The 27533-nt window shown below is 36.9% G+C and overlaps 1 protein-coding gene across 3 annotated transcripts in view; it reads right to left on the bottom strand.

The window, feature by feature from the left end:
- Nucleotides 1–10062: 10062 nt before the first annotated feature.
- Nucleotides 10063–27533, bottom strand: part of Pss (phosphatidylserine synthase 1 homolog l(3)77CDf) — a 67160-nt gene continuing 49689 nt past the window's right edge. Inside the window, exons 2-8 of one of the 3 annotated variants that reach the window (XR_010953581.1) lie at nt 26364–26622; nt 25862–26314; nt 19957–20069; nt 19473–19683; nt 19302–19395; nt 13450–13962; nt 10063–13177 (exon numbers count right to left, since the gene is read on the bottom strand). Coding sequence is in view for 1 of the 3 variants with exons in the window: in XM_067788399.1 (XP_067644500.1) it covers nt 13910–13962; nt 19302–19395; nt 19473–19683; nt 19957–20069; nt 25862–26314; nt 26364–26622 (1183 nt within the window). In the remaining 2 variants the exon portion in view is untranslated. Of the gene's footprint in view, nt 13963–19301; nt 19396–19472; nt 19684–19956; nt 20070–25861; nt 26315–26363; nt 26623–27533 lie in introns of those variants that run through there. The other 2 variants (XM_067788399.1, XR_010953579.1) reach the window with 2 other exon arrangements.

Below are 27533 nucleotides of genomic sequence, written 5' to 3' on the forward strand. Positions count from 1 at the left end.
GGCCTTTAAACTCCTATGCCACCTTTCGATGATACCGTTTGATTCCGGGTGGTGCGGAGTCGTTCGGAGATGTGTTGCACCGATTGTGGACATTAGTTTTGCAAAAACTGCAGAGTCGAATTGCCTGCCTTGATCTGACGTTATGCGTTCTGGAACACCAAACCGTGCTATCCAATAGAATATGAGTGCTTTTGTGACGGATTCGGCGGTCATGTCAGGCATAGGCGCAATTGATTGTTAAGCAATATCGTTGCCCCTCACTAGGTGGGAAAGGGCCAACGATGTCTATGTTTATATGAGAAAATCGGTCTTTTGGAGGTTCATATCTCGAAGGCAATGATTTCGTATGGCGATGAACCTTCGCTCTTTGACATGCTTCACAACAGCGAACGAAATTTGCGGTGTCTTTCCTGATACTCGGCCAAACAAATCTTTGAGTCATTAGCTTAACCGTTGCACGGACACCTGGGTGTGACAAACCATGAACTTTTCGTAGCACGATCTCTCGAAACTCTTTTGGGACGTATGGGCGGACGGCTGATGTTGATGTGTCGCATACTAATTGAGCTGTGCTGTTGGATATCGGAAACATTTTTAGTACTAGTGAGCTGTTATGCATACCTGGTTTATTTAGAAGTGATTGCACCTGAGTGTCAGTTTGTTGCGCGGCTGCAACTTTTGTGTAGTCAATCATATGCTCGATCGATTGTATCCGCGAAAGTAGACCTGCTGTAACATTTCCTTTTCCGGCTACATGACGTATGTCGGTTGAAAATTGCCCAATAAAATCGAGTTGTCGGAGTCGGCGGGGTGCAGCTTTTTCGGGCTTTTGACGGAATGCATAAATAAGTGGACGACGGTCGGTCATGATGTAGCATTTTCGGCCTTCAAGCATATAGCGAAAATGTGACACGTCTTGGTATACCGCAGCCAATTCGCGGTCGTACGTGCTGTAGTTGCGTTGCGAAGCAGTGAACATTTTTGAGTAAAATCCGAGCGGCTGCAGCTCACCATTGACAACTTGATGCAGTGCAGCTCCGACAGCGGTATCTGATACGTCGACGTACAATGCTAACTCTGCATCCGATGCGGGGTGTGCCAGAAGCGTTGCGTTTGCCAATTCGTGTTTGCAGCGTTCAAAAGCGGCTTCGGCTTCGGCATCCCATTGAATAGGTGTGCGGTCGTTTTTCTTATTGCCGATGATGAGACTATGTAGATGTGATTGATACGACATCGCATTTGGTAGGAACTTCCTGTAGAAATTTACCATTGCTAAAAAACTTTTTAATTCTTTGGCGACGGAAGGCTTCGGAAAACTGCGAATGACCGAAACTTTCTCGGGCAATGGGTGAATGCCTTGGGCGTCGAGCAAGTGTCCCAGAAACTTAAAGTGATTTCTGCCGAACTCGCATTTCGAAGGATTTATAGCGAGGTTATGTTCGCAGAGACGTGTAAAAACTGCTTTTAAATCGTGCCGGTGTTGCTCGATGGACATGGATGCAACGCAAATGTCGTCGATGTAGGGAAATGTAAAATGCAGCCCACGCAAGACCTCATTTATAAGCCTTTGAAAGGTCTGCGCGGCATTGCATAGACCGAACGTCATGAAACTAAATTCATACAAGCCGAATGGTGTCGTAATCGCCGTCTTTGGGATATCATCCTCATGTGTTGATGATTTTTTATTTCGCTATGGTATATGCGCGCACTTGTTCGCCAGTAAGTATTGCAAAAAGAATAGTGGAGAGAAAATGAATAACAACTACAGGTGTACAAAATAGAACATATGTAGTAAAAGCTTGTATGTATGAAGATGAAATAGTGCAGGGTGCCACATATATCTCGTGCAAAGCGTAGTTACCTAGTCACCCTCATCGCGAAGTTCACGCGGAAAAGTATTCGCCTTCACTTTTTTTGTTCGGGTGAACTTTTTCCGCCTATCAGCAGTTTCGGGCTCTGATGCTCTATAGTGCACTAGCAGTGAACAAATAATTTACTTGCAATTGTGTAAATTTTGTAAACAAGCATATATTTCCTTAAAATACAACAAAAATAGAAATAAAAAATGTATAAAATAATGTTTAGTATTGCACTTAGGTTGGTATTGATTGAGCGCGAGGAGAATATAAATGTGAAAGCGATTCGGAGGCAATTAAGGGACAGTTCTAACTTTTGAAGCTGAATGATTCACTGTAAGCTAAAAATTTTCAGCACTTTTGAATAACAAGTTATATTTTTTTCAATTAGCTTTCGCCAATATGACAGGGTAAACAAGCCGACATTCTAATATTTTTTATAGATATCTTACCAACTCCTTGCCCCCATTGAAGCACAAATTTGGAGTTCCACCAATTGTAAAGTTGAGTACATGTCTTCGTTTTTCGCATAGGGAAAGGCGTTGGAAAGGACCAAGGAGTGGGTCTTAGCCAATCTTGTTTCTGCGAGGTGCTCAACATTTTGGAACCGTTGCTTTGTCCACAATGGATAACTTGGCCGACTGATACGTTGTCATAAAAAATAGAATTTACATACTTAGCAATACAGGAATTTAACTTATTTTCCACTCAGCTTCCGATTGTGCATTATTTATTGATTTATTTCTAATAATAAAAGTACAAATAATTATAAGAGTACCAATTTTCAAAACAAAAAATTACTTACATGTTTTCCTCTCGTTCGCCTGTAAAATATAAGTGAACAAATTTGGGTTTCCCCGCTGTTCATTTCGCCCGAACAAAGAGTTGCCGATAAGGTGAAATCTTTTTCGAACACGAAAAATTCTTTCGCCATCCTCTGCGATATGGTGAACAAAAACTGTGAATATTTTCGGGCGAAAAAAATTTCGCGATAAGGGTGAGTGTTAACTCCTAATAATCGTCTCGAACACAATTTCTCTAAATCATTTGTGGCTCTTTGGTGGTCACGCACAAAGGCGACTTACGGTTGCTATTAATGGTCTATTAATACTCATGACTCTCGTGGCACAGGGCGCCTCCAGTTTTTTCGGCTGTTTTTAAGAGCTACAATTCCCGGTGTGCGAACAGTAGTAATCCCGAACACCAGTCGCTACCACGCCTCCTGACCCTCACACCATATGCCAGCACAGAAGCTATATAAATGCGACTTCGAACTCATACCTTCGTCGACGTCACTTTCCTAGAAGCTCTAGGTGTAGCTCCGATGACTTTCCAACGGATGCTTTTGTCGCGCTATGCTGCCGTGCTACACCAGAGAAACACCTTGAAACGTTAGGGAGTGACTATTCGGCCAAGGATGCCGCCCTCGAAATCATAAGCAGTCTAAAAAGATGTCATTGGGTAATGGGTGAAAATCGTATAATCCTCGGCGCTTCTACATATATAAAATTTTACAAGGACCCTGGTTAAAATTTTTAAAATGTAAAGCAAATTTTGCAGACGTTTCTGTTCACAACATTGATTTCAATAGTCTTCGTTAAATCAAAACGATATTTTAAAATGAAAGTTGACAGATTTTAAGTTGAAAGATGTTAACTGCTGTTTTCCGGCCTTATGATATAAGATCCCGTTATGGATGACTGCGTAGCTTCAGTTTTCAGACTAGTTCGACTGTCCACTACGTTAGGGTAGTAGCACACACGGTCATTAGTTCGACTGTCTTGGGAAAGCTTTTACTTCGCCACTTTGAGTGTTCTTGCGAAGGACAAAGCCTCATCTGGTAAATATATGTGCCTACGTATTCACATTTGTAAAAGGAGCCGTAACGTGTATTTAAACTTGGTTGATAGGCTATAATCAATGTGATTCACTCCAAGGGACTAGTTTTGGATAGGGCCGCCAACTTTGTGAAATGTCAAACCGGGAGACATGGGTGATGACCGATGAAGTGTGAAAATCAAAATTTAAATTTCACTGACTTCGTTTATTCTTTCAGCGAATCGCAATATAAAATTAAAAAAAAATCGGCACCTTTTTGGGTAATTTGGTTTTTTTTTTAACAACTTGAGGACAATTTGAAAACATGTTCGCCTTGGGTAATTTTATTTGAATTGATTGTTCATTATTAATTTTTTGAAAAAAATATCCAAAGTGAGCATATAAATTTATAATATAACTCTTCTTTTAGTGTTTTGTTTTAATAAGTCCGTGTTAAGCTGCATTGAAAGTGCCTGTTTTTTTAAATAACTTTTGAAAAGTTAGAAAGGGTTAAATTTCGCAATTAGTTTCTTATAACTGGCAGCGATGAGCATCCGTTGATACCACTTTCGACCATATCCGACCAATTTTCGCCATGAACAATAAATGGCCTAAACAGTCTTAAGCTAGTAGAAAATATAGTACCGCGCCGATATTTTTGACATTCGGCGGCGGCGTGCGAAAACGACCTAAATCGGTGGCGTATATCTCTAATACAGAAGAGGAGAAATCTTTCGATCAATTTCCAAAAAACTTCCCATTGAGATTCAAATTCTTTAGGTGTAACTTTCCTACGAGCTAGAGACTTAAATCTTTAAATGATGGTGTTGTGCATGAGACAAAAAGGTTCTGTGGTTTAGGTGGAGCACGCGCGAATCGAAATAAAAAATGGTACGAAACGGTAAAAATCTTGCGACACATTTTAAGGAGTTTTTTCATTGACATACAACCGAACAGTGCCGAAGCAATGTAAAGACAATTTTTGGTAGTAGATTTAAGCCACAACTTTTAATTAGTTTCAAAATCGTCCAAGATTGCTTGAAATTTTCCGCTGAATTTGCATCCATATTATAGGAATGATCCAGAAATAAGTAGATCCTGCAGGCTGCCAGATTACAGCAGCGTCTCTCAGGCGGAAACTGTAGCCGCCGCAGCAATTTAGGAACTGGGCTATTGGTGTACCGATAAACTCCCATTTTTCCCTTGAAGGGTTAATTATGGAACTTTATGTCGCTTTGTAGATTATTCTACAACTAGGCAGCTATATAATACCAAAAAAGTAAAATCTTGCCTGATTAAAGAGATATGGGACAATTTAGACGCTGGTTCATTTGTGTACCGAAAAGTTCCGATTTTGCCCTTAAGGGTTAAGGTAGAAGTTTATGATGTATATTGGAACGATTTTCCGTCATCCCTTGTCAAATTTGGTTTTGAGACAAACCGGTTTCGGCGTTTTGCCATCATCAGTGTCGATTTTCGTTCTGATCTGTTGTTGTCGTTTGTCCTGTATTTATAGTTCGTAGGTATATGAGCAGGTATTGTCAAATTGATGCTTGTGTATATTTAGTTATGTGTATGTGCTGTGTGTTCATCAGAACCGAGGGTGGTTTACTAATCGATTTGTGTGGCTGACTGGGGCAGGTAGAAATCTGTGATTTTAGTCGTTTTACCTTCTTTGTCGATTTTTTGTTTTGGTGTGTTAATTGTTTTGTGTTTATTTGTTGTTGTGTGTTTTTCTGTTGTACCTGTGTGATTAAGTTGTTTCCTGTAAACAAGTTTTAAAGGCTCGAATATTGTGTCAGAAATTGTGTTTATCTGTTCGTTTATTATTCTACCGTCGAATGTTTTCTGTTTGTAGATTTCCATGTTTTCGAGTACGTTGAGACGTCGGCCCTTTTCTTCTATGTGAAGACCCCTAACTGTTTTATCGATGTTTGCTGGGAAACATTCATTCTCGACCATGTGATTCGCGAAGTTAGACTCGGGTATAATGTTTGGATTCCGTATTTTTTTGTTGTAATCTCTAATATGTTCTCTGAACCTCGTTCTTATTTGCCGTCCTGTTTGTCCTATGTTGATTGAATGTTACTCCGAAATTCGCAAAAATAACAATAAAGGCAAATACCAAATCTAGCAGGAAACAGTTAGAAAAGCGGAAAAGGATTTTTTAAAATATGAATTGGAAAGCTTATACTCGAAGAAGGATGAGATAAATGCCGAGTTATTATCTATCCATTTAAGATTGGCAGAACAACTACATACATTAATGGAATGTTTCGACCGCATTAAGGCAGAGGTCGATCAGGAACTATAACAAAAATACAGGTCGCTGAACCGAAAATTGGACAAGCTGGCAGGACGACAAGAGGGTAACCAAAACCAAAACACTCACCAGTTTGATGACAAGTTCGTTAACCTCACAACAGTGGCCATTACCAAGGAAGAGGCACAACTCCTCGAAAAGGACCTGAAGCACAATATCATGGACCAGAATACAGTAAGAAAAACGGAGCAAGCGATTGTAGATGCGGAGATCGTTGATACCACAGGAAGAACAGGACCACGCAAGACACATGTGCAGGGAAATCATAAAAAAGGAGGTGAAAGCACAGGAAGGACAAAAATCGAATACAGAGGAGAAAACAATAAAGAATCTACGGCATAAACTAAGGAAAAACAATATTGTCACAACGACAAGGAAAAGGAAACACCACTGTGCTAATCGAAAAAGAGCAATATATATCCAAAACCGAGGATCTCATAGAGGAAATGAAATGTCGTAGAATGAGAGAGGATCCCACAGATGAATACCAAAAACAAATCAAAGTTGCTATAAAAAATGCAACAAGTATAGTAAATTCTAACATGGCACATAGATTGGTCCAAATGAACCCTTCGGCTCGTCCACTGGTTGCGCTACCAAAAATCCACAAGCCGGACACGCCAATTAGGCCCATCATTAATTTTAAATCGGCACCATGCTACAAACTGTCCAAATATTTAAAAACGATATTGATAGATACTCTGGAGCTAAGGAACGAATATGCAATAGCTAACACAACAGAACTAATAGAGAAACTCGAGATCATAGAGCTAACAAGAAACAGCAAATTGGTATCTTTTGACATAAAAGATTTATACCCATCTATACCACTATCGGAGACTTTGGACATAGTTAGCTCAACAATAGTTCTTAACACAAAAAACAAAGTGAAAAGTATGCAAATCACAAATACGCTAAGAACCACTTTACGTCAAAACTATTTTCAATTCAACAATAAAATATATAGACAAACAAACGGTCTTGGAATGGGAAGCCCCACATCAGCAATTTTTATGGAAGTGTTCATGCAAAATCTGGAAGAAAAGTACATACAGGAGCTGAAGTCCAAATTAGGCGTGTCATTTTATGCTAGATACGTGGATGATATAATATGCGTTTTAACTACTAATAACGAAGAGCTTGTACTGGAGTACCTCAACAAGCAGCACGGAAATATAAAATTTACAATGGAAACCGAAAAAGACGGAGGAATCAACTATGTAGACCTCACGATAAATATTGATAAAGAAGCCAAAAGATTTAACTATGACATATATAGAAAGTCAACGGCCACCGACACAATAATACGCAATACCTAAATTACCCTCAACAGCATAAAAACGCAGCATTAAGGCACTTGGAAGAACACCTCTTACACAAGAGGCATATAAGAGAGAACTTGAGGTCATATATAATATCGCTGCAAACAACGGATATAAAAAAGCACTAGTAGATAAGCTCAGAAGGACAAATGGAGAACCAAAAAGAAATAATGAAAAGGAAAATAATAGCTGAACGACTATGACATATACTGGAAAAGCAACATATAAATTGGCAAACTTCTTTAAAAAATACAACATTAACACAGCATTCAAAACATCGAACAATCTAGGGCGAAAACTAAGAACTAACATTAACTCAGAGGATCCGTTTAGCAGCCACGGCGTATACAAGCTTACCTGCGGATGCCAGCAAAGTTACATAGGACAAACAGGACGGGAAATAAGAACGAGGTTCAGAGAACATATTAGAGATTACAACAAAAAAATACGGAATCCAAACATTATACCCGAGTCTAACATCGCGAATCACATGGTCGAGAATGAATGTTCCCCAGCAAACATCAATAAAACAGTTAGGGTTCTTCACATACAAGAAAAGGGCCGACGTCTCAACGTACTCGAAAACATGGAAATCTACAAACAGAAAACATTCGACGGTAGAATAATAAACGAACAGATAAACACAATTTCTGACACAATATTCGAGCCTTTAAAACTTGTTTACAGGAAACAACTTAATCACACAGGTACAACAGACAAACACACAACAACAAATAAACACAAAACAATTAACACACCAAAACAAAAAACCGACAAAGAAGGTCAAACGACTAAAATCGCAGATTTCTACCTACCCCAGTCAGTCACACAAATCGATTAGTAAACCACCCTCGGTTCTGATGAACACACAGCACGTACACATAACTAAATATACACAAGCATCAATTTGACAATACCTGCTCATATACCTACGAACTATAAATACAGGACAAACGACAACAACAGATCAGAACGAAAATCGACACTGATGATGGCACAACGCCGAAACCGGTTTGTCTCAAAACCAAATTTGACAAGGGATGACGGAAAATCGTTCCAATATACATCATTTATCCACCCTGTCGGAAAATCAACCAAACATGATAAGTAGAAGTTTATGTCAAATTGTGGAGTAATCTAAAAGTCGGAGCCTATATTTTATTTAGGATTTATTTAATTCATTCTGTACGAATATTTCTTAAGTAAATACAAAAAAAAAAATAAAAAATGAAAAAAGTCCCAAGAATTTTTTTTCGAAATTTCCAAAAAAAACTTGCAGGTTTATTTCACCAATAGGGCAAAGTTAGACATGTTTACGAAAAATGGAAATAAAAAACTACCTGTATACGTCAAATTTTTTTTAAGCGAAACTATCTTCAATATTTCGTGAATCGAATATCGCCCTATCTCGGCTGCCGCTTCGAAAACGCCCTATTTCAGAATTTGGTTGAAGACCGCCCATGGCGAATCCATACCAGGTGGTGACTGTCAAGTCAAAAGAAAATTTTCATTGATTTCATTTAACTGACATATTGTAGTACAAGGCGTTGTATGGATCAAGAAGAAGCAATCAGCTGTTGGGATATCAACACCTGGTACTGAATTCGCCTTGAGACCGCCCTATCTCAGGGTTTTTTTCATAAACGACCCAGCTAATGTCAAAATGTTTTGAATTTGAACTCAGATGGGGCGTTTTTGATTCAAATTCTGGGAAAGAGCGTTTTTGAAAGCTACTCTGAAATAGGACGTTATTCAAAAGATAAGGCGGTTCGGAACGGTAGTTGCGATAGCGTAATATTCCACTCAGCGGTCGATTTATACATTGGTTCCAAAGCGAATCCATACAAGGTGATAACAAAGCGAATTCAATCCAATTCGCCGTGCAGCGCCGATTTAAAATCCAAAATTGAGAATTAATCTGACAAAGAGATCTAGTCACTTTTTATAAAAATGATGAATGCATAACAATGTACACATATTTATTTAATTATTTATTATTTTAATACAAAAATATGTGCCTATACATTTAAAAAAAAAATTACACCAGATTATAGAAAATTTTAAACATTAAAAAACTTGTATGGAAATGTTAAAAAAATCAAAGTTATGATATTTTTAATGATGTACATTTTTCTTTTTTGTCATACATATACTTAAATCTTAAATTTGGCTTTTATTACAAAACTATTTTTTCCCTACGAATGTTTTTAACTTTTTCAATATTTTAAACAGCAGACCAAGGTGAATTGAGTACCAGGTGGTGTTACGCATCAACTGATTTCCAAGCAACGTCTTTGTACAACTTTATGTCAGTTAATCGAAATCAATGCAAATATTTTTTTGACTTGACATTCTTCTGTACTTCGGATTGGTGAATTCGCTTTGCCACCTCCTGGTATGGATTAGCCTTGGTATAAATTTATGTCAGTTAATCAAAATCAATGCAAATTTTTCTTTGGCTTGACATCCTTCTGTGCGGCGAATTGTGTTGAATTCGCTTCGCCATCACCTTGAATAGATTCGCCTTGGCGCGAAGAGAAAGTTTAATTTTTTAGCCTAGGATTTAAATTGAGAAATGAAATGCTTTCAGACTTTTGCAATCTATACAAGGTGACGACAAAGCGAATTCAACCCTATTCGCCGCACAGAAGAATGTCAAGTCAAAAGAAAATTTGCATTGATTTTGATTAACTGACATAAATTTGTACCAAGGCTAATCCATACCAGGTGGTGGCAAAGCGAATTCAACCAATTCGACGTGCAGAAGAATGTCAAGTCAAAAGAAAATTTTCATTGATTCCGATTAACTGACATGTTGTAGTACAAGGCGTTGTATGGAAAATAATCAAGAAGAAACAATCAGCTGTTGGGATAACAACACCTGGCCTTGATTTGTACAAAGACGTTGCTTGGAAGTTATTAAGAAGAAGCAATCAGCTGATGGTAATGAATTTGCCTTGCTTCGTGCACAGGCAGAGTTCGCCACCAAGCATAAATACAACATAAAACGATCTAAGCAAGGCTTATATTGTAACTTATTTATATAAAAACTAAAACTTCAATTAATCTTGCTATAATTAATTTTTCCTTAAGAAAATATGACTATCTCCTACCATAACGTGCCCGTGAATCACAAAAATCGACTCAGTATAATGCTAGATTTGTTTAACTACATAAAACATCTTAGCTCTCATTTTTTATAGAAATTTCTTGATGTTTTCTAGCCTAAATGATTAGCACTTGGGTTGGGTATATAAAAAATTTAATATATATTTCAAAATTTAAAAGCTCCAATCTATGTAACATTTAAGAAAACTAGTTATACATTTTATTTGTTCTTTTTTTTAATCTTCTTAAACTGTTTTATGTTTGAGGAAATCGGTCTTTTATGTGAAAACACTCACGAGACGTCGATCGATAAAGGTCAGGCTTTTAGCTCTTTCATTTACCACGCATCTACCCTTTTTTTTTGTATTCAATACCCAAGTTGTTCAATTAGGTTTGTTTGTTTAATGGTGTGTTCAATTTATACTTATTATTTAAGGATTAATGAGCTTCACACCGGCTTATAATAATTGAATATTCAATTATTATGTTTTTCTAAGAGAAACTGAAAAGAAAGAAAGAAATAAACATTTACTGGCATATTGCGATGGTACCATTTCGAAAACCACCACGTAACCATCATCAGACAATTTCGTAATGTTATCAAAAATTGCACCGAGATTCGAACCGCGAATCACACGGTGAAACTGCAGTTATATATATATTGCATTGCCTGATGATGATTACGTGGCGGTTTTCGAAATGGTACCATCGCAAAATGCCAGTAAATATTTCTTTCTTTCTTTTCAGTTTCTCTTAGAAAAACATAATAATTGAATATTCAATTATTATAAACCGGTGTTAAGCTCATGAGTTCTTAAATAATAAGTTGTACAGTTAGTTTTCTTCGGTTTTCAAAATTTCTCAATTGTAGATACGTGGTTAACGAAGAAAGGGAGCGATATATTTTAATTCGAACATTTCTTAATATATCATAATGTACTTTATATATGTATGTATATATGTATGTTTTTACATAATTAAATATATGTTCTTACATAATTAATTACTAATTTCACCTTAATAATAAGGGAGAGCCCTTTTCGTCCGGAAAAAAGAGTACACATGTTTTTGGATTTTTTTTCTTTTTTTTTTGCTATTTATCTTCACTAAAATTCATTCTGGCTTACAAAAAAAAAATTCCGGACGAATAGCCACTTCTAATTTTTAATTGTAATATATTATTTATATCAACATTTTTTACGAATATCAGCCTCTCCCTCTGCTGAATGTAACTTATTCAGAGAGGAATATCTTGGGAAACGAACATATGAACTTTCGATAGAGAGCTGAGGAAGAGTTAAAGTTATTTTTAAACAAGAAGACTCCTTTAGAAAAATTTGTCGAAAAATACAAACAATAATGAACTGCAAAATAATTAATTTTCAATGTGAAATGGTGGTATCAAGGCGAATTCAGTTCCAAGTGGTATTATGTTGTTGTAGCGATAAAAACACCCCCGAAGGCTTTGAGGAGTGCTATCGATGTTGATGGTCTTTTGCGGGATATAGATCCGGTACGTTCCGCTAACAAACACCATTAAGCTGCTAGCCCGACCATCACCGGAACTATTTATTATGACTACATTGGCCCTTCTAGGCCTTTCCGGCTCCCTTGATTATTCGCTCTTCCATTTTGCATAGCAAACTTTGGATGTCAATCAAGTCAAATCTATACAAGACGATTCAACCCAATTCACCGTGCAGAAGAATGTCAAGTCAAAAGAAAATTTGCATTGATTTCGGTTAGCTGACATATTGCCTACCCAAAGAGGATAGATATAATAAGAGACGCCAGTTTGTACTTTTTGCGATATTCATTTGTAACGTACCACTTGCGGGATAATTTTAAACTGCTACTACACATTTTCCTGAGATATTTTTGTTTGTTTTAATGGAGTGTATTAATTAAACAGTTCATTCTCTTTTAAACAATCACAATATGTATAAATATAAACTTTTAAAAAATGTGTAAAAGACAAGTAGGTACCAAGGCGAATCCATACCACGTGATGGAAAGCGAATTCAACCAATTCGCCATGCTAAAGAATGTCAAGTCAAAAGAAAATTTTAATTCATAATTGATTTTGATTATTTATTTACATACATACGGTACCGGGTGCCATCAACATATTCACGGATGGTTCTAAGCTTGACGGGAAGGTGGAAACAGATCTCTTTTCACCGGATCTGGGTCTAGAGGTCTCTTTTCGCCTACCAGATCACTGTAGAGTTTACCAAGCGGAAATGCTGGCAATACACAGGGCTGTGAATTATCTCGGATGCCTAAGGATGGTAAATGGGTGTTTATTTTCTCAGACAGCCAGGCCGCATTAAAGGCCCTGGACTCATTCGTCGACAACGCAAAGTCGGTCACTGAATGCCGCAGATCTTTTAACGAGATGACTCAGTACTTCAGTATCAGCCTTATATGGGTACCTGGGCACAGGGATTTTGAAGGAAACTGCAGAGCAGACGAGCTGGCCAGAAGAGGCACCACCGACCATATCCTTCCGGGAAATCATTCGGTAGGCATACCCATGGCCACTTTCAGGCTTCGTGTGAATACGCTTAGTAGGCGTAGGTTGGCCATCCTTGGTAAACCTTTTCTACATTACCTTGCTAAGGTCTCTAGCTATGAAGTCAAGGCTCTAGCAAAATATATAAATTCCACGAAGTGGTTTGACCCGCTTTAGGCAGGGTAGGGGTCCTCTTTGAGACCGTATAGGGTATTACAATGGGCTCATTGGTGGCCTTAGTAGTGAGCTGTTACCATGGTATCCAGCTCAGCCCTTGCAACCTAACCTACTTAAATACATTAAAAGCCTTCACATACAGTAGTGGGCTGAAAAGTCAAGCTCAATAGATCTAAATGAAGATCGCAGTGCATCGAGGCCTAATAATAATAATAATAGCCTAGCTCCCTAGTATGGGGCGTCCACTTTTTCAAACTTCTATAAATATTGATTATACATACGAGTGTTCAGATAAGCGGATTTTCGTGAAATTGAGTGTTTGCTGATAACATTAGTTTTTAGAAGTCAGTCCGAAATCAGATAGAATGTCAGATTTCTCAACAACTAAAATTTTGCTATTCAACCCATGTTTTCTTTGGAGTGTTCTCATGGCGGTATTTGTTGTATGCTATAGATATCTTCTAAAATTTCGATTCAATTCGTTTTTGAATTAGTTTGCTTAAATTTAAATTATCAATAAATAAATTTATTTGTTATTACTATATGCCGCAGTAATTTGAAATAAGCTAGCATAAAGATTTACATACATAAGTATTAATATTTTATCATCTCAACCATATTAAGTTTTTTATTTCTTATAGATTTTATTGTTTTTCTTTTTTTAATCTTTTTTATACATAGTTTGATTATACACAGTTTACTCTTTTAATTAAAAAAATTTTTTTTAATTTTTGTAATTTGTTTATTTTTTCTTACTTTTTTGTTTTTGTTTAAGCCCAACTTTCGAATTTTATTCAATTTTCTGTATATTGCGCTTTGGAGATTTTTTTGGTGATAGGTTGCCTAAAAAAGAAGAGAGACAAAAATAAAAAAATCAAAGAGAAAAAATTTGATTAACTAAAATAAGCTAGGTATAGTAATAGTAAAATATGGGATGAATTTGATCGTGAAAGGAAATATAAAACATTTTTTTTTTAAATTTGTAAATGAACATTGAAATCAGGCTAAACAAAAACAAAGTGGGCCTTGCAGTGAACGAGGGTAAGGGAAGACTTGTTGACCGTGTTGATTTCTAAAGGATTTTGACAACGAAGGAATCAGTATTAAAGCAAAAACAATTTCAGCCTATAAATCCAATGGAGAATCTTACTCGCCAACGAGTGTGAAAATCGCACTCTATAAGTCCATCATAATACCTGTGGTGCAACTCACTAACTTTTAACGATGCGGTTTTTCGAGACTGGTCAAATGGGCAACTATTCCCACAGAGGTCGCGTCACACAGAACACAGAACACGTTACCCAACACTCCACACTTGACACAAGCAGACAAATACACACATAAACATAGACACTTATTGTAACACAACACACCACACCTGTCAACTTGTTTAATTGTTTTATCCCAATTTTGCGAACATCAACGCGACAACACGTCGATCTATTGTGCCGCCAATAACGTGCTTCCTACGCCTCAAACTCGTGCGTTACGATTTATTTAAATTTCGACGTAAGTAGTGCCGTGCAAGTGGCCCTTGGTCTCTCTTGAGTGAGTGAAGCGCCCCAAAGTCCCCTAGCACTTAGAACCCGGAAACACTGCGCGAGTGCGAATGCCCCTGAGCCCATACCCAATTGTTTAGAGACTAACAATCGATTTTTTGTTTAAAATAACGACTGTGCTTTCCACTAACTGAGTTTTAACATGGCTAACGAAGTGAACATAAATTTTAGTTTGAATGCAAAAATAATGGAATTCCAGTCAGTGCCATTGTCAATCTTAACATTAGCTTCCATAATTTAGCTACAATAGCTGATCAAAGTCTAACGAATATCGATAAAAAGTGGTTACTGAATATCAAAATCTTTATAGTTATCGATTCGCCAATATATCGATCGCGAAAATCGTTCAAAAAGTTATACAGCCCATACATGACACAAAAACCTTGCGCAAATATAAAACGACGGAATTTGTGCAAATGAAAATTTTTACATACACGGCTCAAAAACACTGCGCAATATTCATTTTTAAAGTAGCGCAACAAATGAAACATGTATTTTAATTGTATAAAAAAGGCATTAATTTTATAAAAATTCACTATTTATTTTCTACAGTGCTGGTAATTCACGGTATTAGTCGAAAAACTCGATTGTATTTATAAAATATATATTTTAATTGCAAGACCAGCTCAACTCATTGCAGCACTGCGCAATACTCATTTTTCAACTACCGCAACAAATGAAACATGTCTTCTAATTGTATAACAAATTATTATTTATTATTGAATTTGTGTGAATTCCTGTTACAAGCTAGAGATGGTCCTTGCGCCTTTGATATTAACATTTTTAAGCAATAATTACTGATGTTATATTATCAGGAACCACAGGTAAACTGTGTAAGATTCACCACACACGAAGAAAAAAGCATGTGCAATATTTGCAGACATGCGTAAATATCAAAATCGTTTTGAGTTTAGCGCAGTTTTCTGCGCAAATAGCGCAACCAGTGCACACACCGGGCAAATCCTTGTGCAAATTGGTAATTGGCACAAGGATACTTGAGCCGTGTAATTGGCGTATTAGTGAATTTCACTACTGACCTGTAATGGAATGCGCTACCTTTGATTTATGGACTTTATCGAAATTAACGAATTTTCGCATGTGATGCCGATTGTTCTATTTAATCAAGGTCAACATCGCTAACAGGATGAGAATTATATTTGGTTTAAACGAGTGAAAAGTGGCTTTAAAGATAGCACCGTTAGCGACTTTAAAAAGTTCTTGTATCTTTATCGACAACAGCTGATTATAACTTAACGAATATGTATAAAAAAAATATTATCTGAATACCGAAATCGTTTTAGTTATCGATGCCGAATGTTGTTAAAAAAGTTAGTGTATTCCACTCGAAATCAGAGACAATGTCTCGAGAAGATAAGATGGCGCGTGGAGTATTCGAGAGACAAGTTCTCCTAAAGATTTGGATATATCACCGGCAGTTTCAACTTATCATCCCAGTAACTTCTATTCCCATCTAAATAGTTTCTGCACGCTGTCTCGTTTCTGTATCAGAAAGCTTATACCTATTCTGAATAATTGCGATATCTTCTGCGGTGTTTTCCGCAGAACAATCCTATCGTAAAAGTGACATCCGCCATAGAAAATGCTGGCAGGGTACATAAATCCATTTATAAAGCGAATATGGAACACCGGAATTAAGTTTCAGAAAATGTTCCAAACAACGACTTTGTACACTATATATAAGATGAGGTTTTTAAAGTTACAGCTCACAAAAGAGTTAAGTCATTACTTTCGAAAACAATTAACTTTTATTTTTCAGTGTTGACTGATTTCATGGGCTTCTATCGCGATCCCTAATTGAAAGTTCAAAATTAAGTGTCAAAAAAATTACAAATCTATGATATAAATTATTTAATGTTTTTCAAGAAATGAAAAAAGGATTTTTTACAATAAGTTTACGAGCTGATATTTGGAATGACTATATTTTATACTTCTACTTTCACAATCCATTTGTTGAACAAAAGGTTAGGTTAAAAATGTTATATATAAAAAAAATAATAATTAATTGAAGTGCTATTCAACTGAATGTAACTTCTAACTGAAAAAACATTCTTTAAATACTAAATAATTTTTTTATTATTACAATCGTTATTTATTATTTATACTCTAAGGTATTTTATAAACGCAATATTAATTTATTTCATAATTAAATAATTTTTATTTTAATATCATAAGACGATTCCTCAATTAGGTCGATATTTTCGCTAAAAACACTGTTTAGCTTGTGGATTTGCACATTATTGCTGGCTAAGGCTAATAATTTCGGATGCCAAAGGTAATCGAAAGCTGTGCTGGGACAACAAATTAACGACAATTTTATGGAGAGAAAGAAATGTATAGTTTAATAAGTACCATAATGTGCATAGTGAAAATGTAACATGGTAATGAAGTGCAATTTATAAAATAAAAGTATTAGTTAAATTAAAAGTTAAAAAGCGTTTAAAGAGTAAAGAGATTTAAATACTTTGTAAAACTACTTAGCAACCTTTATAGAATGGTGCAATAATGTAATGTAACATCACTGTATCACAATTTTTTTCTATGATATAAAAACGAAGATAATCTTATGGCATCATTCTGTATTACAAACGATAGCTCAGACGAACGTTTCGGGTCTGAGGTAATTGGATCTAGCATTGGGCGCATTCAGCAAACAACACTGTTGCTTAGTCGTTGAGTGATAACTTTCTGAAAGCAACGTTGAGTATTTTTGATCTACAATCAATTTACTGAGCATACATGTTTTCGCTTCATTCACTCAACCTATTTATTCGCGTGTCTTGCAGTTCTTTGACATTTTTCGTCTTAATATAATAATAACTTGAGAAGTCCTTTTCCTTAAAATTAAAGATAATTGTTTCATTTGGCAATTGGCTGAACTCGCCCTTCATAAAACCAAATTTTTATTATATATTTTTATTGCAACGTATCAATAAAACTTGTGTTCGCTAAAGTTTCATGCACATTATACGACGCGACATGTAGCGACACGTTTCGACAAAATTTTCTTTGCATGTATTCTTATGGAACCATGCAGACCTAGCGACAGTCGTACGACACGACACGACCCGACACGACCAAGTTGACCAACTAGGCAAAATGCCGCGCCGTGTGGTTCCATTGTCGCTAGGTGTGCATTCCCTCGCGGCACTTCTACGACATGTCAAATCATGTTCAAATATTTATTTACAAGCATGTCGCTGATGCCCAACATGGCCTGGACTTATTGAAATGGTATAAAATACCTTATTACTTAGTTCAAATGTTATTTTACAAATTTATTGAAACACGTGTTTACACAAAAAAAAATTATTTTTGTCGGAACGTGTCGCGTCACTGTCGCTTAGTGGCATTGACAAATTTTGTCGGAACGTGTCGTGCCGGTGTCGGTACATGTCGCGTCGTATAATGTGCATGAACCTTAAAAACGCTCTCTATCATTTTCGTTCGCCATTTGCCTTGTTAACGTTATGTGAAAGAGGAAGGCGAAAGCAAAGACACGAAAGATTCGACTATGAGGCGAAATATGAGCCCCTTAATATGTGTGAAGTTGGCATAAAATAGTAGTTTTGCGTAATTGCCCTAGAGATGCTACCAATTAAAATTACAAAACACTAAGGGCGTTCAGGTTTTTGTGCAAATGGCTTAGCATAATTGCATTGTAAACTTCCGTAGCATATCTTTTACAGCACATTAACAAAATCCACGGCTATGAATTTGCTACGTCATTGCAAAAACGCAACATCAAAAACCCGAGTTTATTTTTTCAATATTGAATAGCAAGTCATCAGCTGTCAAAACAAAACAAAAAGTGTAAAAACAAAATTCAAAATGAAAAAGGTTGTCCCGATCCATAGCTTATATTTGCTAAAGCAACGTTTCCAATGTCAAATCACAAAATTCTGAACTCCCTTAGTATCTTCTGTTTATTTTTAGATTTCTAAAGTTTTTTTGCAATACCGCTTTATTTTTTCACCAACTTTTTCTTACAGATCCGGTTTACAACGATCTTCTGACAGAAAACCCCGCCATCGACTCGCTCCATAGAAGAGTATGGACCTGAATACCATCTTTTTATATCATCCTACGACAACTGAGGACCCAGCTCTAGCCTATGACCCCCCTGCAACAGTACAAGAGACCATAGACCTATCCTCAATTTAAAGTTTAGTTCCTAAAACATTTCAGCTTATTACAAAGTATCATCGATATTCTCCTACTGAGCGAGGCCTATAAAACTATGTAGTTCTGTTTTGCTAGGTTTGAAGGTCAAACGCCCGGGGAAATTGAGTCCGAACTTATCTTTCAATTCGTTGCGTGCTACATTAAAAATTCTACTAAAAATAAGCCTACTCAAAACGACATCTGAAAGGCAGGGGAATTTGAGGTTTTGTTATATACACTAAATTATTATTATTTAACTTTCACTGGGACTTGAACCTAGGACCTTAGGTATGACAGGCGAGCATCGTATGATAAAATATAATATGCCACTTCTGAATTTACGCTATTTCAAATACGAAACTAAAAGATGATATAACTTTAAAAATGATACTGAATTTTATGCAAAATTTACTTATATCATTATATATTACACAAACTTACTTTTTGCTTCCCTTTTCACCGCTGTATTCGACTTTTGTGCGTTATTCTTTTTACTTGGTGATTCTGACAATTTATTGTATTTTTCTTGGGCACGCTAAATAAAAAAGAAACAAGTTTACAAAATTTTAAAAATTTACTTAAGACGCAGACATTTAACGACTCGAAACTAACCTGCCACAACATACAGCCGTAAACAAATGCGACCGAGACAACGACCTGTATAATTAGCCACAGAACAATATTTATGGCTTGTGTTCGTTCAAATAGTTCCTTGCCATTCTTTAGACAAAGTATTGCTTCAGATACCATAATAGCACCATATACCCAACATTGGGTGCCGACGCGCTTGCAACGGGTATCTGTCACATAAGTGTAATATTGTCTGAAAGAGATGAGAACTTATGAAACAAACCAATCTTACAAATATATAGCACCCTCAACCAAAAAGGAGTATCGTTTAAAAAACAAATTAAATTGATATTTTGGATTTATTCGACTCATGAAACCATCACGAAATAACTCTTTTTTTTTCTGAACAATAACACTTAATTTACAACTAAAGAACGATCGTCAATAAAATCTGGCTGATTTTGAGTTGTGACTCCCTTCGGCTTAGTGTGTAATATGTACACCGAAGTTTACAAAAACTACTTACCTCACTGAGGGCGCCACAAAAAGGCCAATAAATACGAGCCGGCCAATAACTAGGTAATGATCTGCTGGCATTTCAAATATATGTTTTAGGAAGAATGTATTCAGTTCGGTCACCTATGAAAAATTAGTACAAAAACAAGTAAGGAAGGTTAAGTTCGGGTGTAACCGAACATTACATACTCAGTTGAGAGCTATGGTGAAAACATAAGGGAAATAACCATGTAGGAAAATGAACCGAGGGAAACCCTGGAATGTGTTTGTATAACATGTGTATCAAATGAAAGGCATTAAATAGTATTTTATGAGGGAGTGGGCCATAGTTCTATAGGTGGACGCCATTTAGGGATATAGCCATAAAGGTGGATCAGGGTTGACTCTAGAATGCGTTTGTACGATATGGGTATCAAATTAAAGGTGTTAATGAGTATTTTAAAAGGGAGTAATCCTTAGTTCCATAGGTGGACGCCGTTTCGAGATATCGCCAGGGAACAGGGGTGACCCTAGAATTTGTTTGTACAATATGGGCATCAAACGAATGGTGTTAATGAGTATTTTAAAAGGGAGTGGGCCTTAGTTCTATAGGTGGATGCCGTTTCGAAATATCGCCATAAAGGTGGACCAGGGGTGACCCTAGAATTTGTTTGTTCAATATGGGTATCAAAAGAAAGGTGTTAATAAGTATTTTAAAAGGGAGTAATCCTTAGTCCCATAGGTGGACGCCGTTTCGAGATATCGCCATAAAGGTGGACCAGGGGTGACCCTAGAATTTGTTTGTACGATATGGGTATCAAATTAAAGGTATTAATGGGGGTTTTAAAAGGGAGTGGTGGTTGTTGTATTAATGAGGGTTTTAAAAGGGAGTGGTGGTTGTTGTATACGTGGTCGCCTTTTCGAGATATCGCCATAAAGGTGGACCAGGGGTGACTCTAGAATGCAAAAGGTGTTAATGAGTATTTTAAAAGGGAGTAATCCTTAGTTCCATATGTGGACGCCGTTTCGACATATCGCCATAAAGGTGGACCAGGGGTGACCCTAGAATTTGTTTGTTCAATACGGGTATCAAAAGAAAGGTGTTAATAAGTATTTTAAAAGGGAGTAATCCTTAGTCCCATAGGTGGACGCCGTTTCGAGATATCGCCATAAAGGTGGACCAGGGGTGACCCTAGAATTTGTTTGTACAATATGGGCATCAAACGAAAGGTGTTAATGAATATTTAAAAGGGAGTGGGCCTTAGTTCTATAGGTGGACGCCGTTTCGAAATATCGCCATAAAGGTGGACCAGGGGTGACCCTAGAATTTGTTTGTTCAATATGGGTATCAAAAGAAAGGTGTTGTGAAGACCCCAAAGTGCAGGCGTTTTGGGACTCCACAAATATTTTATAAACTTGAATACTTTAAGCTTATACACATTTTTTCTGAATTGTACCTTTGAATTGTATATTTTAATTTTATAACATGAAGTACAACCATATTAATTTAAACTATGTCTTTTTTATACATATATATATTATATACAATATAAGTTCTATATAGTATACACCTAGTATAAATTACTTGAAGTTTTAGGCGAATACTTTTGGCACAGCCTATAGGAAGTCATGAACATACATATGTACACATAGATAAGGAATGTGAAAAAGCACAGCAAGAACATTATTGATGTAAAGCCAATAGATTATTGCTAAGCAGCAGCGACCGACTACCACAATCGTATAAAAGGAGCGGCCACTACCAAACAAAAGTTAGTTAGGGGCTGACCAGCCAAAGAGTAGGCATATAGTGGGACGCGTAGCGACCACTACGGAGCAACTGGTAGTGACCACTCAGGTTGCTTAAGTTACGTATATTACAAGGCAGGAAAGTATAGGTATATAGTGGGACGCGTAGCGACCACTGCGGAGCAACTGGTAGTGACCACTCAGGTTGCTTAAGTTACGTATGTATATTACAAGGAAGGAAAGTATAGGTATATAGTGGGACGCGTAGCGACCACTACGGAACAACTGGCAGTGACCACTCAGATTGTTTAAATTACACATTTTTCGAGTTAAGAAGATATAGGCATATAGTGGGACGCGTAGCGACCATTACGGAAAATCCATACCCTAATAAGAACCGAATAAATAAATTGGATATTTTAATTTAACATAGAGGAATTATTTTCTTTGTAAGGGAACCCATCGACCGAGTTATACCCTGGCTATAGACCCGGACGACCGGGGTTCGTTACAGTGTTAATAAGTATTTTAAAAGGGAGTAATCCTTAGTCCCATAGGTGGACGCCGTTTCGAGATATCGCCATAAAGGTGGACCAGGGGTGACCCTAGAATTTGTTTGTTCAATATGGGTATCAAAATAAAGGTGTTAATAAGTATTTTAAAAGGGAGTAATCCTTAGTCCCATAGGTGGACGCCGTTTCGAGATATCGCCATAAAGGTGGACCAGGGGTGACCCTAGAATTTGTTTGTTCAATATGGGCATCAAACGAATGGTGTTAATGAGTATTTTAAAAGGGAGTGGGCCTTAGTTCTATAGGTGGATGCCGTTTCGAAATATCGCCATAAAGGTGGACCAGGGGTGACCCTAGAATTTGTTTGTTCAATATGGGTATCAAAAGAAAGGTGTTAATAAGTATTTTAAAAGGGAGTAATCCTTAGTCCCATAGGTGTACGCCGTTTCGAGATATCGCCATAAAGGTGGAACAGGGGTGACCCTAGAATTTGTTTGTTCAATATGGGTATCAAAAGAAAGGTGTTAATGAGGGTTTTAAAAGGGAGTGGTGGTTGTTGTATAGGTGGTCGCATTTTCGAAATATCACCATAAAGGTGGACCAGGGGTGACTCTAGAATTTGTTTGTACAATATGGGTATCAAAAGAAAGGTGTTAATGAGTATTTTAAAAGGGAGTAATCCTTAGTTCCATAGGTGGACGCCGTTTCGAGATATCGTCATAAAGGTGGGCCAGGGGTGACTCTAGAATTCGTTTGTGCAATATGGGTATCAAACGAAAGGAGTTAATGAGTATTTTAAAAGGGAGTGGGCCTTAGTTCTATAGGTGGACGCCTTTTCGAGGTATCGCAATAAAGGTCGACCAGGGGTGGCTCTAGACTTTGTTAGTACGATATGGGTATCAAATGAAAGGTGTTAATGAGTATTTTTAAAAGGGAGTGGGCCTTCGTTCATAGGTGTTCGCCTTTTCGAGATAACGCGATAAAGGTGGACCAGGGGTGACTTTAGAATATGTTTGTACGATATGGGTATCAAATTAAAGGTATTAATGAGGGTTTTAAAAGGGAGTAGTGGTTGTTGTATAGGTGGTCGCATTTTCGAAATATCGCCATAAAGGTGGACCAGGGGTGACTCTAGAATTTGTTTGTGCAATATGGGTATCAAAAGAAAGGTGTTAATAAGTATTTTAAAAGGAAGTAATCCTTAGTTCCATAGGTGGACGCCGTTTCGAGATATCGCCATAAAGGTGGGCCAGGGGTGACTCTAGAATTCGTTTGTGCAATATGGGTATCAAACGAAAGGAGTTAATGAGTATTTTAAAAGGGAGTGGGCCTTAGTTCTATAGGTGGACGCCTTTTCGAGGTATCGCAATAAAGGTGGACCAGGGGTGACTCTAGACTTTGTTAGTACGATATGGGTATCAAATGAAAGGTGTTAATGAGTATTTTTAAAAGGGAGTGGGCCTTCGTTCTATAGGTGTTCGCCTTTTCGAGATATCGCCATAAAGGTGGACCAGGGGTGACTTTAGAATATGTTTGTACGATATGGGTATCAAATGAAAGGTGTTAATGAGTATTTTAAAAGGGAGTGGGCCTTAGTTCTATATGTGGACGCCGTTTCGAAATATCGCCATAAAGGTGGACCAGGGGTGACTCTAGAATGTGTTTGTACGATATGGGTATCAAATTAAAGGTATTAATGAGGGTTTTAAAAGGGAGTGGTGGTTGTTGTATAGGTGGTCGCATTTTCGAAATATCGCCATAAAGGTGGACCAGGGGTGACTCTAGAATTTGTTTGTACAATATGGGTATCAAACGAAAAGAGTTAATGAGTATTTTAAAAGGGAGTGGGCCTTAGCTCTATAGGTGGACGCCGTTTCGAAATATCGCCATAAAGGTGGACCAGGGGTGACTCTAGAATGTGTTTCTACGATATGGGTATCAAATTAAAGGTATTAATGGGGGTTTTAAAAGGGAGTGGTGGTTGTTGTATTAATGAGGGTTTTAAAAGGGAGTGGTGGTTGTTGTATACGTGGTCGCCTTTTCGAGATATCGCCATAAAGGGGGACCAGGGGTGACTCTAGAATGCGAAAGGTGTTAATGAGTATTTTAAAAGGGAGTAATCCTTAGTTCCATATGTGGACGCCGTTTCGAGATATCGCCATAAAGGTGGACCAGGGGTGACCCTAGAATTTGTTTGTTCAATATGGGTATCAAACGAAAAGAGTTAATGAGTATTTTAAAAGGGAGTGGGCCTTAGTTCCATAGGTGGACGCCTTTTCGAGATATCGCCATAAAGGTGGACCAGGGGTGACTCTAGAATGAGTTTGTACGATATGGGTATCAAATTAAAGGTATTAATGAGAGTTTTAAAAGGGAGTGGTGGTAGTTGTATATGTGAAGGCGTTTTCCAGATATCGACCAAAATGTGGACCTGGGTGACCCAGAACATCATCTGTTGGATACCGCTAATTTATTTATATATGTAATACCTGCCAAGATTTCAAAGGTTTTTATTTCGCACTGCAGAACTTTTTCATTTTCTTCTACTTAATATGGTAGGTGTCACAACCATTTTATAAAGTTTTTTCTAAAGTTATATTTCGCTTCAATAAAACAATCCAATCACCTTACCATGTTTCATCCCTTTTTTCCTATTTGGTATAGAATTTTTTTCATTTTTCGTAATTTTCGATATCGAAAAGTGGGCGTGGTCATAGTCGGATTTCGTTCATTTTTCATACCAAGATAAAGTGAGTTAAAGTAAGCACGTGAACTAAGTTCATTAAAGATATGTCGATTTTTGCTCAAGTTATCGTGTTAACGGCCATGCGGAAGGACAGATGGACGACTGTGTATAAAAACTGGGCGTGGCATCAACCGATTTCGCCCATTTTCACAGAAAAGAGTTATCGTCATAAAACCTATGCCCCTACCAAATTTCAAAAGGATTGGTTAATTTTTGTTCGACTTATGGCGTTAAAAGTATCCTAGACAAATTAAATGAAAAAGGGCGGAGCCACGCCCATTTTGAAATTTTCTTTTATTTTTGTATTTTGTTGCACTATATCATTACTGGAGTTGAATGTTGACATAATTTACTTATATACTGTAAAGATATTAAATTTTTTGTTAAAATTTTACTTAAAAAAAAAATTTTTTTTAAAAGTGGGCGTGGTCCTTCTCCGATTTTGCTAATTTTTATTAAACGTACATATAGTAATAGGAGTAACGTCCCTGCCAAATTTCATCATGATATCTTCAACGACTGCCAAATTACAGCTTGCAAAAGTTTTAAATTACCTTCTTTTAAAAGTGGGCGGTGCCACGCCCATTGTCCAAAATTTTACTAATTTTCTATTCTGCGTCATAAGTTCAACTCATCTACCAAGTTTCGTCCCTTTATCTCTCTTTTGTAATGAATTATCGCAATTTTTCGGTTTTTCGAACCTTTACTCAAGTTATCGTGTTAACGGACGGACGGACGGACGGACATGGCTCAATCAAATTTTTTTTCGATCCTGATTATTTTGATATATGGAAGTCTATATCTAACTCGATTCCTTTATATATGTACAACCAACCGTTATCCAATCAAACTTAATATACTCTGTGAGCTCTGCTCAACTGAGTATAATAAATTTGTTATTCTATCAAATTTTGTAGCAATCTACTCACCTGCCAAAATACAACCAATTGGCAGACAGCTGCAAAACGCATTGCTGTCGATTTTGGATCCAGCCAACGTATTGATGTGAAACTCTCTGGCGTAAATTGCAGTACAACACGCTTAATTTTGCCCGTAGTAGTTGAGATATCTTTAATGCTTGCCCATTTATATTCACGCATTTCGAGCGCTTTACAAATTTTCAAACCCACCCAAATGCCCAAACCATTACAGATGATCACATCCAAGATGACTGCATCCCACCAGCATTCTACGAAATTTGGCAGTAAATGGGCAAAGGTAATTTCTGTAATTTCCCACATCACCGATATACACCACAATATTCCAGCGTGCCGTATGAGTACGGCTTTGAAGGCCCAACCAAAAAAGTGGCCCCATGCGAATACATCTATTGTGCTTTTTATGCGTTCAAAACTGATATCAGAACAATTGGCACCATATTCCTAATAAATAAATTGTAAATAGAAATATTAAAGAAATGTTTTAGCTCACCTTATCCATGTTGATTTGGAAATCTTTTAACTTTGGATCCAGCCAATAGAATATATTCATTATGGTTTTGTAATTTTGAAACATAAAGAATTGTAGCATCAATAAGTACAATACCGAACAGCCGAATATGATACGCCATACTGCTGGATGTGGGCGTGTAAATGGACCGTTCGGAAATGCCAATAATGAAATAATTAAGAAGAAAAACACAACACACAAAATGCCAGCCCATATGTTATCCTCAATACTCGTTTCGTTTCTGGAAATTAGTAAAATATCAAAAAATTTATAAGTACATCTTCAAATATACGAGTATACTAACAAAAAACTATGAATGGGTCAGCTTTATGTTCATTTGGCCTAAAATAAAGGAATACATAAAATAATTTTAAAAAATGTTAAGTTAAACGGTTTTATTGAAAACAATACTTACATGAAGTAATGATAATACTAAAAGCTAGAAAATAATTAGGTAGGTCCTAGGTACTAGTCATCACACTCATCAATCTAGGGCGTTGATCAGACAATTAAATAAAAGCGTTGGGCGCGTGAAATTTCTAAAAATGTGAGGCGTAGCACAGACCCTGATTAAGGTTCAGTTGGTCTTACTTATGACTATGAATAGAAATTTTACGCGGCCAACGCTTTTATTCATTTGTCTGATCAACGCACTAGATTGATGAGGAGTGTGATGACTAGTACCTAGGACCTACCTAATTATTTACTAGCTTTTAGTATTATTATTACTTCATGTTTTCAATAAAACCGTTTAACTTAAAAATTTTACTCGACTCTGCGCCACGTATGCTTGTCCCTCCTCCAACTCCAAAATATTTTAATGTCACTGCTAACGGACTGTATGTACAAATATGAGCCAAATTGGACATTATCGCTTTCTATTCATGCATGTATTATGTGTTCCAAATATGGACCAAATCGGACCACAAATACGATTTTTGTGAATATCTCGATATCTTTGCGCCACCTAGCGGCCATTTTTTCATAGGTCGCTTTCTGTTCTTGTATGTATTGTGTTCCAAATATGAGCCAAATAGGACCACAAATACGATTTTTGTGAATATCTCGATCCTTGCGCCACCTAGCGGCGATTATTTTTCATAGGTCGCTTTCTATTCTTGTATGTATTGTGTTCCAAATATGAGCCAAATC

Source organism: Eurosta solidaginis, chromosome 5 (assembly GCF_040869045.1).
Source record: "Eurosta solidaginis isolate ZX-2024a chromosome 5, ASM4086904v1, whole genome shotgun sequence".
Taxonomy (NCBI): domain Eukaryota; kingdom Metazoa; phylum Arthropoda; class Insecta; order Diptera; family Tephritidae; genus Eurosta; species Eurosta solidaginis.